A 12,788-nucleotide genomic window follows, 5' to 3' on the forward strand; every position below is an offset into this window, starting at 1 on the left:
GTTCTTGGTGGGTGGTGTATTCCTGCAGCTGTTTGATAATTTTGCAGGATTTCAGCTATATTCTGGGTGGACATTTTAGGTGATTAAGTGTTCTAATGAAGCATAACAGTGCTTTTCATTGAAGAATGTGCAATTTTCTTCCCTGGCAATTTTTGTACAGTAGAAGGACACAGATTTTCAAGAACTTAGAAGCAGTTGGAGTCCTCATTCCAAGATGGGTAAAAGCTTGTAAAATGTCAAAAATAAAAAGCATTGAACTTAATACCTGACATCTACGAATACAAAAGTTTTGCAGGCTGGCAGATAGATGCCATAGCAGTGGGATCCTTGCATTTATCAATATATTTGTGCTTAAATTGCCTCCTGTAGTCATATGAGTAGAGGGATAGTTTAAACTACGTTAAACTATAAAAAGCCTGTATTGTAAACTTTTGAGACCATTGTATATAGTTTAAAAAGTAGCCTTGAAAAAGGAGTACACCGTTACTTGAAAATGTAAAGGCCAGTTTATCAGAAGTTTGTAAATGAGAGGAAGCCAACAATGTGTTTCACAAGTGTAGCTGTGCCCTTCTTGTCCACTTCACCTTTTGTTACAAAAGGAGCAAAAATAGTTTTGATTAATTCATTGTATAACGTGGGTATCAACCCACTCATTTTATTGCGGAGAATTGCTTCAAAGTAACTGAATCCTAGCTCTTTCTTGGTACATGTTCCTTAGCAAACTGCATCTCATAGGCAAGGAGTTTTACTGGACAAGCATATCTTAAATTCTGTGTTTCTTTAGTCTTTCCCTCTTTGTCTTTCTTTATCACACTCAAATGCATCTTGGTGCATTCTGTTCAGGAAGGCCTTGGTGCTTTTGGCTGAGTGCAGGGTTCCCTGGGCCTGTGTCAGGCCCACTCAAAGCTGATCTTAAAATACATTCATTTTTGCCTGTGGAGTTTATACAGTTTTAGTTCACTGTGGGATAGTGTTCACCCTTTCTTATTTGTAAGTTAAAACACTGACTATCTTGCTTTTTTCTGTCTGTTACGTCTCTCTTCAGCTGTCATTAATGTCCAGCTTTCCCCTCTGAGGTACTAAAGGTAGTCCAAATTCTGAAAGGGATGGAAAACATAAGAAATGAGTACCATTTGCTTTTTTCTTCTGTCTAGGGAAAACTTGTTGGAATCTGTGGCAGTGTGGGGAGCGGAAAAACTTCACTTATCTCGGCAATTTTAGGACAGGTGAGAAATTCTGTTTTGACTACTTTTGCTCTTCTCTTTCACATCTCTCATGTTACTTATTTGTACTCTGCAGAAGGAAGTCTGTTCTAAACATGGAATAGTGTAATTTCACAGTTTATCTTTAATTTCAGATGACCCTGTTGGAGGGCAGCATTGCAGTAAGTGGAACATTTGCATATGTGGCCCAGCAGGCCTGGATTCTCAATGCTACGCTTCGGGACAACATTCTTTTTGGCAAGGAATACGATGAAGAAAGGTTTGTCAGAGATGTTTGCTGATTTTTGCGAAAACTTAGTAATTCTTGGCCCAAGTCTGGGAAAATTTAATGCAGAGTGCACTGCAGGTGACCAGGTATCCTTTTAGATCTTTAAAGGCTCCTTTAAGTCTCATTTATGAGCCTGGCTCTCTTGCACGTGGTTGCTGATGGCTGTCAGTGCGATGCCATTGCTCATTTGCAGTGAGGGCTATACCTCACGCTGGAGCACTGTCTGACCTCTGGTTTTAGCAGCTGCTGTGGAGCAGCGCTGAAGTGGCATTTGCTCTGCTCTCCTGGCCTTGCCCTCTTTAAACACTACTGCTGTGTGCAATGTGCTGGCAACTTCTGTGGGCCTTTCCTGTGGCCTGTGCTTGCTGTCCCTGGAGAGAAATTGGCTCCTTACTTTCACAATACTTCAGAAATAGGTGATTATCCCTAGTTTCCTCCTGGGAATCCAAGGCAGGTAATTTGTTTAGGCTGCTGGAATGTCTGCTATTAATGTAGAAAGTGAGATAATGCTGTACTAGATACTTGGAAAAAAAATAACGACATTCTTTCTATTTATCTAATTGTTCTTTAGATACAACACCGTGTTGAATGGTTGCTGTCTCAGGCCTGACCTTGCCATCCTTCCAAATGGGGACCTGACAGAGGTATGAATACTTAGAGTAAACTAATTAGTAGATGAAGAAAAGTATAGTTTTGGTTTGGACTAGACAGGAGTTGAGGGGAACATCAGTCTGGTATGGTATAAGCCAGGTTGTTGAATGCACCTTCTGGAGCTTATCAGTGCCAGCCCTGGGCTATTGAGAATTGTGCTGTGGTTTTGACTCAGATGTTGACAGTTTGGCAGTTTCTCTTTGTAAAATTCGCTGCCCTAACAGGACAGCTTGAACTTGATTTAAAATAGCTAACCAAAAAGCATGGCTATGTTAATACAAAAAAAGGTAAAATAAGCAAAAAAAAGTACTACCACATTTCAAGCATATTAACCTTGAGTTTGGGTGTATAACACGTTTCACAAACAAGTGGAGACCTAAACTATAAAATGTTAAAACTATATGTAATGTGGGGGTATCTGTGTGTGTGTACGTGTGTGTGTGTATAAAATATTATGGTCTCTTTCATTCCAGTCACCTTTTGAGCTCTGAATATATCTGCATTTCATGATGCTGTAGATATAAAATATCGTGTGTGTGTCTGTGCAGATTGGTGAACGAGGAGCTAACCTGAGCGGAGGACAGCGCCAGAGAATCAGTCTGGCTCGAGCCCTGTACAGTGACAGGAGCATTTACATCCTCGATGATCCTCTCAGTGCCTTAGATGCTCATGTTGGAAATCACATTTTTAACAGTGCAATAAGGAAGCACCTGAAGTCAAAAACTGTCCTTTTCATCACTCATCAGCTTCAGGTACTACATCTTTTATTTATTTTTTGGACTTTCTTGAAATCCTCTTTAGTCAGTTGCCTTTGTACTGGAAGTTTCTGTGCCTTGACCTGTTACAGCACAACCCTGTCCATCTATAGGATGCATGGTTTACATTTACAAACTAGATTTGCAAATATGCACTGAGCATAATCAGATTCTTTATTTGATACCATTGCTGCTTGGACTGTGACTGGTAATGCTTTGCTGAAGAAAATTTACCAGAGAAATAAATACCTTGCTCAAAACCACTTTTGCTAACTTGCTGTAAACCTAGTTCATCACATCAGAAAGCGCTTAGATTTGATGTCAGTAAATCAGAATTGATTATTCTGAGATTTTTCACCATCTTCTGTGCATAGGAATATCAATAGCCAGTATATCGTTTTTTGCAGTGTTTAAGTATCCTGAATTGCTTTCCATAACAGTTTGGTTTTGATAGAACATAGAAACTTTGTGTAGACAGACATGGTGCTCTAGTCAATGCAGGACCTTTGAAAATCAGTTGTCTGTTACGTGGGAAGAGGTACATTGTGTGCAAATGTCTATAAATTGCTGGATAGGATTATGTGGGAGGAGTGTGTCTGATTATTGGACGTAGTGATGGAGACTTGTTCTTACTGCCGTTTTCTCCAGTATCTCGTTGACTGTGATGAAGTGATCTTCATGAAAGAAGGCTGCATTACTGAGCGAGGAAGTCATGAGGAACTGATGAATTTAAATGGGGACTATGCAACTATTTTTAATAACCTGCAGCTGGGAGAAACACCACATATCGAGGTACTCATTTGTTTATTTTAAAGTGCTCTCAGTGTTGACTTTTCTGATGAGATGAACCAAATGTCATAGTTGGAAAACTGGAAAATGGCTTCACATGTTCATGTGTTGATCTGACTGATAGATTTCCTGGAGAATAATCTGTACTTCATTAGCACTTGGTATTTTCAGTCACAGTTGGTATTTAGGGAATGCGGAGTAGAGAGGACTCTGCCAATGAGCTCATGAGTTGAACATGAAAGTAATGTATCGTCTCCTCTGGTGGTGCTCAGAGCAGGAGGCTTGTTGTCTCTTTGATTTTGCACCTTGCTTCTTAATTTACCTCCAGATTAGCACAGACCAGGAGCAACTTTTGTCTGAAAAAACTTTTTCCTGATTTGTTACTTCTGTTTCATATAGGGTATGACCATGGTGCAGCAAGAGTGACACAACTTGTCAAAACCTAGATATAACAGTAGTTTGGAGATGTAACTGAAAATGCTTTGTTTTAGGGCTGTAAATGCAAACTTGGATTTGTGATCTAGTATTTTAGTTGGTGGAAAAAACATAACTAGAAAATAGAACCATTCAGTAGGACATGCACTTAAATTTTCAGCAATTTGATTTTTCCCAGCTTTTGCCTGTTTGTTTCCTGAAGTTGTTCTTTGGAGTAAGCAACTTTACTGCTTTTTATTTGATGATGATTTGCCTCATTAAGTTTTGTGTGCATTTTCTCTTAGTAAGAAGAGATAAAAAGAGCACATCAGTGGTTTATTTTATTAAGAGATGCACAAAAGTTGCAGGCACTTAAAAGAAGTTTATGAAAAGGTAGCACTGTGATAAATGCCCAGATATAGAAAGTGTTTGGTGACATTTTCTCTGGGAAGATAAGAGGGAAAGAAGAAAAAGCATCTCATACGTTACTCTGCATGTCCTTTTATAGTTCTACCATTTTAAGGCTAATGTAATGACAGTTAATGTGAGATTCTCCAGCCTGCACACTTGGCTGACCTTTACTGTCTCTGTAAACACTGGCTCATGGAAGCAGCCTTAATTTGCATTCCCTATGGGACAGGAAGAAATGGATGGTAAAGTTAGATTCTCTGTGGTTGGACATATGTGAGATGTCTCTTGTAACAGCATGTGGGAAGATGACCCCAAAGATGGTGTGTAGGGGGGTTCAGTTAATGTGGGCTCTCTCAGGTAGTGACTTCCATTTGTGGGAAGATGGCTGGGTTTAGAGCAGGAATTGTGCATGCAGTGTAGTGTTTTGTCATTTGATTGCTGGTAGACCAAGTTAACCTGACTTTGTCCTTGGAGATATTTCATGAGAGCTTTCCTGAGTGAAGTACTAGGGTGTTCAGGGTGAAAAAAAGCCTCTTAATAAAATTGTTTTTACAAGGAACAGAAGGATTGTATCTTTCTCTCAGTAGTAGGGATGCCATTCCTCTACCATGTATGCTTGCTCATTGTAGAAATTAACCTTGCATGCTACCAGTACAGATCAGTAGCAGTTCAGTTAAATAGAGGAGGAGAATTTAATCCAGCAGGGTTGGAAGTCATCCATAATAACAGCAAAGTTAGTATTGTCCTTGATGTGAATGCTAGGATATTGAAAGCCTTTGTCCTTGGGAGGAAGCTCATAAAAAGTTTTGGTTCAGATATGAAAATGTCAAAGCAAATTACTCCTGTATATTTAGTGTCATTGTTTTCCTGCAGATTAATATAAAGAAGAACACAAACAGTTCACTGAAAAGACCCCAGGATAAAAGTACCAAAACAGGGTCTGTGAAGAAGGAGAAAGTTGTAAAGAAGGAAGAGGGTAACTATGTAGTCAGATTTCTGGCTGTAATTATTTTATATACCAATAAGCTCAAAACATTTACTTTCAAAGTGTCTTATGAATGTACCTCTCAAGTTTTGAAAGCTGTCTTAAGTCCTGGTCACTCAGTGTTGTCCACACAGGCAGTGGACAAAGATCATACATTAATTGATGAAATGTGGGTGCCTGCACAATGTTTTTAAGTTCCATCAGGCTGCCACTGGTCAGATGCCATCAGCACAAAGGAGCTTGTGGTGCCCTGACTCCCACGCCACCCATCCCTGCTATCCTAAGGAGGAGTGTGTATAGCTTGGTACTCTCAGTGTCCTAGGCAAGACATGGCATTTATGTATGAAGAATTGGAAGATTTGATGTCTGTTTTGTGGTGGTGTCTCTGTTTAATGTTAACTTTGAACTTCAGCAGGGTTTAAAAAGCAATAGTGAGGCTGATACCAGCCTGGTATTTAAATCTGTGCTGATCACGCTTTTTCAGGCATACCACGATGGGAATTGTTCTACAGAGGAAATGTGACTTCTTCAAAAACTATTTGAACCATTGAGCTTGACATATTAAGTAATGTCTATGTTACTGAAAGTACTCTGTACAGTTTGAAAATGACTGTAGTTTCATGTCATGTCACTTCCAGAAGTTTCATGGAACAGCTCTTTTCCTCACTCCCTCCTCTTGTGTTTTACAGGCCAGCTGGTCCAGCTGGAAGAGAAAGGCAAAGGCTCTGTTCCCTGGTCCGTTTATGGTGTCTACATTCAGGCAGCTGGAGGCCCCTTTGCATTCCTCGTCATTATGGCACTGTTTGTGCTGAATGTGGGCAGTACAGCCTTTAGCAACTGGTGGCTGAGTTTCTGGATCAAGCAAGGCAGTGGAGTAAGATAACTGAGCTTTTTTACTCTCGTGTCTAATGGGCAGGGGGATTGCTCTCCTAGACTAATCCCAAGCAGTCCTAAGAGGCCAAATGGTGCTTCCTAATTTAAGCAAGTTGTAAGGAACTTTCTAGTGAGATCACCTCCTGAGAAGTATCTCCAAGAATAAGAGTGCTCCACTAATAAGAAAGATGTAATACCTCGTGTGGTTTTGGACTGTTCCTTATCAAGGAAGTGAAAATGTGAAAGGAGTAAACAAGCTGCAGGAGGAATGACTAGTTTTAGTGCTGGTGTTTAAACGTGACCTTACATCTAACAGGATAATCCTGTTAAAGTATATGACTTCAAGTCAAGTAACTATTGAGAGTTGCTTTGGAGACTCTGATGACCTGGGATGGTCTGGGACTTTTCCTGCTCTAGGGACTTTGATTGCAAGTCTTGTTGCATTTAAAAATTCAAATATAACAGCAATACTACTTTTTTGGAGGGTCAGGGGAAGCAAGCTACTAACCTCAGAGAAGAAATAATAAAGTGCAGATGGCCAATGTTAAAATAAGTAATGGTGTCCTTAAACATACTTAGATTAAAAGAAAAAAATAAAAAAGATCGTATGATAGTGTGACAGTAAAAAACTCACTGCAGAAAATAACTGTATTTGAGAAGAAGACAATGTGCAACCTATCCAAGGTGAATATTGCTGTGAAATACGAGTGCTGGCATGCAAGTATCTGTCATTGTTCAGAAGAAGTCAAGTAATGCTAAGCATGAAATGAGAGATTAGGAATCAAATGAAGTAAATATTGTGGTATTATTTTCAAAGGTACTGTAGGAAAAAGGCCAAGGGTTAGAAATCTGCTGGTCAAGTATCTTTGCTAGGGAGAACTTTCTTAAGTATTCAGAGATCACTGAAGTACTTTAAATAAAGAAGAAATACCAAATATGGTGGGAGGGGACAGAGGGCAGTTAAATTCTACCATGTGTAATGCGTACATGCTTAATCCTTGTCTTAACTAACTATTGAAACCTTGCATCTTCTGCAGAACACCACTGTGACTTTAGGAAATGATACTGTCATAAGCAACAGCATGAAAGATAACCCTCACATGCATTACTATGCGGGCATCTATGCACTGTCTATGGCAGTGATGTTGATTCTGAAAGCTGTTCGTGGTGTTGTCTTCGTAAAGGTATGTGCCGATGCTGCTGCTTTTCTTACCCCTCACAGCCCCACCTTATTCATACTGCTGACACCATGGTTCTTTTGGTCACCTCCCAAGAGAGATTCTGAATGAGAGAAAGTCAGATCACAGATTGTGAGGTTTCCATAAGTCATCTCTTGGGGCTGCATCAGGCTTTCTGTTAAACTTCTGCCTGAATTAATAGCTTCCTTCCGTGGCTTGGAAGAGCAGAATGCAAGAAAAAAAGCCTTATGGTTGAAGAGAGAAAACGAGCAGAATGTTTTGGTCCTCAGCGGAGGGTCAGTGACAGGAAGACAAAGCATCCTTTCATAACACTACAACGTCTTCTGCATTGTCAGGGAACTCTCAGAGCATCCTCAAGGCTCCATGATGAACTCTTCCGACGGATCCTGCGCAGCCCCATGAAGTTCTTTGACACTACCCCCACTGGGCGGATTCTCAACAGGTTTTCCAAAGACATGGATGAAGGTATCTTTCACTGTATGCGCTGTAAATCCCACATTCAGACCCCCAAATTACCTCCTTAATACTCTCCAGTCTCTTGCTGTTGGGGTGATTGTACCCTATATCCATTGCCAGATGTGTACTTGTAATAGACAAAGCAGGAATTGGGGCATACCTGGTTATGATTCTAGAAGGCAGCTGATACCTCAAGTCTGTCTGTTCACTTATAAAGAAGAAAATGTACTTTTGTACCTATAGACTGCACAAGGAGTCTTATCAGTTAATGCAGGGGGAACCTACAGTTTCAGGGTGAAGTTGATATGCAGCAAAGGTGGTAATTAGGTCAGCTGCATCAGGGCTGTTTCTGCAAATGGGAATAATTGGAAAGCCTACTAGCATCTCAGAAGATAAAAGCACTCCTAATGAAAATGTACATTTTTAATTCGAATAAGCCATGAAAAATCACTGTCCCTGACAATGATGTGCAGCTGGACTGAATTGCTTTATGTAAGTTGTTTTAGCTTTCTCTACTCAAGGTCTTCCTCTTTTCTCTCCATCCAGTTGATGTTCGTTTGCCATTTCAAGCAGAGATGTTCATCCAGAACGTCATCCTTGTGTTCTTCTGCGTGGGGGTGATTTCTGGGGTTTTCCCCTGGTTCCTGGTGGCAGTGGGACCACTCATTGTTCTGTTCACAGTTCTGCATGTTGTCTCTAGGTAAGTGTATCAGCTGCTTTGACTGGAAGTAGAGATACTTTGCCCTGTTAAGGAGGGCATAGGGTTCTTCAAGTGCGTATACATCAGTGTAGTGGTTGGCATAAGGTGGTTGTATGTGTCACTTAAAAGTGCTTCTTTGCTTCCAGAGTCTTTATTCGAGAGCTCAAGCGTCTGGACAACATTACACAGTCTCCATTCCTGTCTCACATTACATCCAGCATACAGGGTCTCTCCACAATCCATGCCTACCACAAAGGACAGGAATTTCTGCACAGGTCAGTCTAGATAATTCATCTGAGAATGGTGGAGCACAAAGCAGGCTGTGACAGGTTTACATTCAAAAAGATTTATTAATGGGGTTTGTAGCTGATGGCACGTGTTGGCTTGAAGAGTGGAAGTTACTTTTCAGGAGGAAAAAATGGGGGAGAAGAAGGGAAAGGGAAAACTTCCCAGTAGCTAACTGGGAGGAACAGTGATGGGGTCCCAGGTGAGTGCCTTCCTCTGGGGTTCTCTGCAGTGCAGTGGGTGGCAATGATAGTGGTGAGTACAACTTTTTAGCCCCACTTTTTCCCTAGTAGTGTATACTTTTCATCAGGTCCTGCTTGTACATTCTGTTGGTTGATTCTCTTTATGATGGTAGATTAGCATGGGTTAGAGGGTGCTGGTAAAACCTCAGTGTGCATATTGATGAGTTATTAGTCTCCATGCACATGTGTAATTAGATAGCATTTATCAAGTGTTTAAGCGACTGTTGTCGACCTTGTACACTGTGCTTGGTTTTCTCTAGTATAAACTAAAATCTGCAAAACAAATGTTCGTGAGGGAAAGTGGGACACTTCTCACGTCGGTGGTAGTTGCTTCCCATGAGAACCGGCCACAACAATATCAGGGGTTTGCAGGTGCAAGGTCATGAGACCAACAGCATGGGAGCACAGGGAAAACTGCCACAAAAGCTCTGTAAAGGCACTGCTACAGCAGCTTAGATGAAAAGCCGCAGAGGTGCAAATAACAGTCCATTAGCATTGCTGGTGCTGGAGCACTGAGGCGCTCTGCAGGCTGTGCAGTAGTGATTGGTGTAGAACTGAGTTGCACGACCAGAAAAATGTAAAGTGTCTCCCTTTAAATATACTTTCTTAGCTCTGCAGGGTCAGGATTGTAAATTGGATGGCTATTGATGTGTTTTAGTGTCACCAATCGTATCAAAACTTACCGTAACTTAACGTCTAGATTTGTGTATAAAATAGCGCATATTCTGAAGCACTGTTGCTGTTACCCTTGAGTGATTTGTAGCCATTGAGCATCCTCTTGAAGGTCTTACATAGGTGAAGCTGTGGTGAATGTGTCTGTAACATCCCTGAATTTTGATTCACCCCCGGTATAATTCATTGTTGTATGCAGAAACTTGGTGATTTGACTTCTGAGAGTTTGAGCTAGGTAGATATCTGACATTATTCAGGAAAGTTTGTAAACTGTGCTTTCATGGCTGAGTTTGAGACTGTGTCAATGATGGACTGGTTTTCCCACGCTGAATTCTGATACTGGAACAGGGGTTTAAGTAGCTCTGCTATTTGTAGAACATCAGACTCGGAGGTCTACTAACCTTTCCTGTATTTGTTCCAGGTATCAGGAGCTCCTAGATGACAATCAGGCACCGTTTTACCTGTTCAGCTGTGCCATGCGCTGGCTGGCTGTGCGGCTGGACATTATCAGCATTGCTCTTATCACAACCACCGGCCTTATGATTGTCTTAATGCATGGCCAGATTCCTCCTGCTTATGCTGGGCTGGCTATCTCGTATGCTGTGCAGGTGAGTATGTCCATACTGTAATATTTAATCTCTCATTTAATGCAGATATTGCTGGTAAGCAAAGTAACACATCGTTGAAACTCTTATTTAATGCATTGGAATGGAAAAAGATACTATTGCCTCCATTTTGGTAATGGAGGGGAAAGCAGTTCAGTCTCGGGACCTTTTGCTAGCAATCAAATGATGAATTATGAGGAGCTGAGTGCTTAATGCTGTTGTTTTGGGGAACTGCCTCTTTTTAAATGATTAAATAGAAACCATTTGAGGCTCTTCATATATATTGCATATATTGCAATTTTCCTGGATATTTCCAGAAACTGGATTGGTGGTACATCAGATATCTGCCAGCTGATGTCTTAGTGTATTGTCTACAGTATATTTTTACAGCGAACAGTGTCCAGTGTTGCAGTTGTGTGTTAAGGGACTTGAGGGCTCAGGACCCTTGCTCGTGGAGCTGTTCTTTGGCCTTTTCTGCCTCCTGGTGGTAGTAGGGTGAAATTACAGGATTTATATAATTAAAACTTGCTTGTGGGAAACCTTTCTAAACTTCTGGCTTTCCAAGCGATTTAATAAATTATGGTTATTTTAAAATTAACTATCAACTAAAACTAACTTGCCTTGGGCACCTTAGCTATATGTCGCCCAATGCCAAGAGTACTTGTATCAAATATCTGCTAGGTTTGTCTCTTAATTCAGTAATAAATCACAGCTCTCTAAATTGGTCTTTGTTTTCTCCCATTGCTCCAGTTAACCGGGTTATTCCAGTTTACAGTCAGACTTGCTTCAGAAACAGAAGCTCGCTTCACCTCAGTGGAGCGGATTGATCACTACATCAAGGTAGGACAGTAATGCATGTAGCTGCCTCTTGTAGAATTTCTTGTTGCTTGTTATGTTGCTGGTATAAGAGAAGAGAAAGTCAGCCACAGTTTGCCTTAATACAGAATGTGTGTTTCTGGTCTTGTAAGCACATTAATGCGTGTACTGTAATACTGCAGAGTGTTTTGTGAAGCGTGTATAGAAGCATTGGCAGGATGAAGAGCTGGCAGGTACCCAAGCTTACGGGCATCACTTGCCTGGCATCACTGAAGTTACATGAGGATATTGGAAGCTTGCTGACAGTCTCAGTAAAGAGTGGAGTGTGTGAAAGGAGTCACTGGATGTGTGTGCAGAACTGGGCGCAGGGGAAAGTGTAGCCAGGAGAGAGCCTTCTACTGGGTCTGGCCTTTGAGGAGAAAGACTTTTTTACTTAACACATAATACACATTCCCTCTGAGCTTTAGAAGGAGAGATATATCTATTTGTTAAATCTGGGCTATGTGCTAGTTGATATTTGTAGACATTTTTTAGGCTGTGGATTTAATACTGAAGGGCCACAGGGATGATGGAGGGAGTGGAGCATCTCCCTGATGAGGAGCGGCTGAGGGAGCTGGGGCTCTTTAGCTTGGAGAAGAGGAGACCGAGGGGTGACCTCATTAATGTTTATAAATTTGTAAAGGGCGAGTGTCAGGAGGAAGGAGCCAGGCTCTGCTCTGTGATGTCCAATGACAGGACAAGGGGCAATGGTCCCAAGCTGGAGCACAGGAGGTTCAATCTGAACATGAGGAAAAACTTTTTTACCGTGAGGGTGACAGAGCATGGCCCAGGCTGCCCAGAGAGGTTGTGGAGTCTCCTTCTCTGCAGACATTCAAAACCATCCTGGACGTGTTCCTGTGTGACCTGGTCTGGTGATCCTGCTCTGGCAGGGGTTGGACTGGATGAGCTTTCGAGGTCCCTTCCAACTCCTAACATTCTGTGATTCTGTGAAGAGAGAAAAAAAAAATTAAAGCTGCCTGCTCCAGTTAAATAAATCCTCTTGTGGCATCTAAGTGGAAAATTTCTGTATAGAAGACTTGGTGACCGCACGAACTGACAATGGTGTGCCAAATACTGCCTGGTATCTCTCCCTGGGCTGAGATGGGTTTATCACTGTAGGCCTTCAGGGGCGAAACCTATAGCTGTAGGCTGCTGTTTTGTTTATTAAAGCTACTCTGTCATTTTATATCACTATTAAGCAACGCTTTCTGTGATTTTTCTTATTTGCTTCACTATGCAGCCATTTTATTATGTAAGTGTAAAACTGGTTTGAATCTAAAGTGAGGGAATAGGTGAGCAGTGAAACACCATGCAGGTTCTGTGCATTATGAAGTCCCAGGCTTGGCGGCTTTGAGTGCGAGCTCCGAGGTTGCTACAGGGTAACTACAGGCCTGTCAGTCTGACC

General features: G+C 41.4%; 1 protein-coding gene across 1 annotated transcript in view; it reads left to right on the top strand.

Annotated features, from left to right (window-relative positions):
• The window catches only part of ABCC5 (ATP-binding cassette, sub-family C (CFTR/MRP), member 5), a gene marked incomplete at its 3' end in the record, with an annotated part of 36,801 nt that extends 25,433 nt beyond the window's left edge, over positions 1–11,368 (top strand). The window contains exons 11-23 of the mRNA XM_010182201.1: positions 1,155–1,226; positions 1,358–1,482; positions 2,063–2,135; positions 2,691–2,894; positions 3,546–3,689; positions 5,385–5,487; positions 6,186–6,370; positions 7,407–7,553; positions 7,904–8,033; positions 8,571–8,724; positions 8,871–8,999; positions 10,345–10,531; positions 11,279–11,368. Coding sequence (XP_010180503.1) covers positions 1,155–1,226; positions 1,358–1,482; positions 2,063–2,135; positions 2,691–2,894; positions 3,546–3,689; positions 5,385–5,487; positions 6,186–6,370; positions 7,407–7,553; positions 7,904–8,033; positions 8,571–8,724; positions 8,871–8,999; positions 10,345–10,531; positions 11,279–11,368 — 1,743 coding nt within the window. The remainder of the gene's footprint in view (positions 1–1,154; positions 1,227–1,357; positions 1,483–2,062; positions 2,136–2,690; positions 2,895–3,545; positions 3,690–5,384; positions 5,488–6,185; positions 6,371–7,406; positions 7,554–7,903; positions 8,034–8,570; positions 8,725–8,870; positions 9,000–10,344; positions 10,532–11,278) is intronic.
• Positions 11,369–12,788: the final 1,420 nt, after the last annotated feature.

Source organism: Mesitornis unicolor, unplaced genomic scaffold, assembly GCF_000695765.1.
Source record: "Mesitornis unicolor isolate BGI_N332 unplaced genomic scaffold, ASM69576v1 scaffold49303, whole genome shotgun sequence".
NCBI classification, from domain to species: domain Eukaryota; kingdom Metazoa; phylum Chordata; class Aves; order Mesitornithiformes; family Mesitornithidae; genus Mesitornis; species Mesitornis unicolor.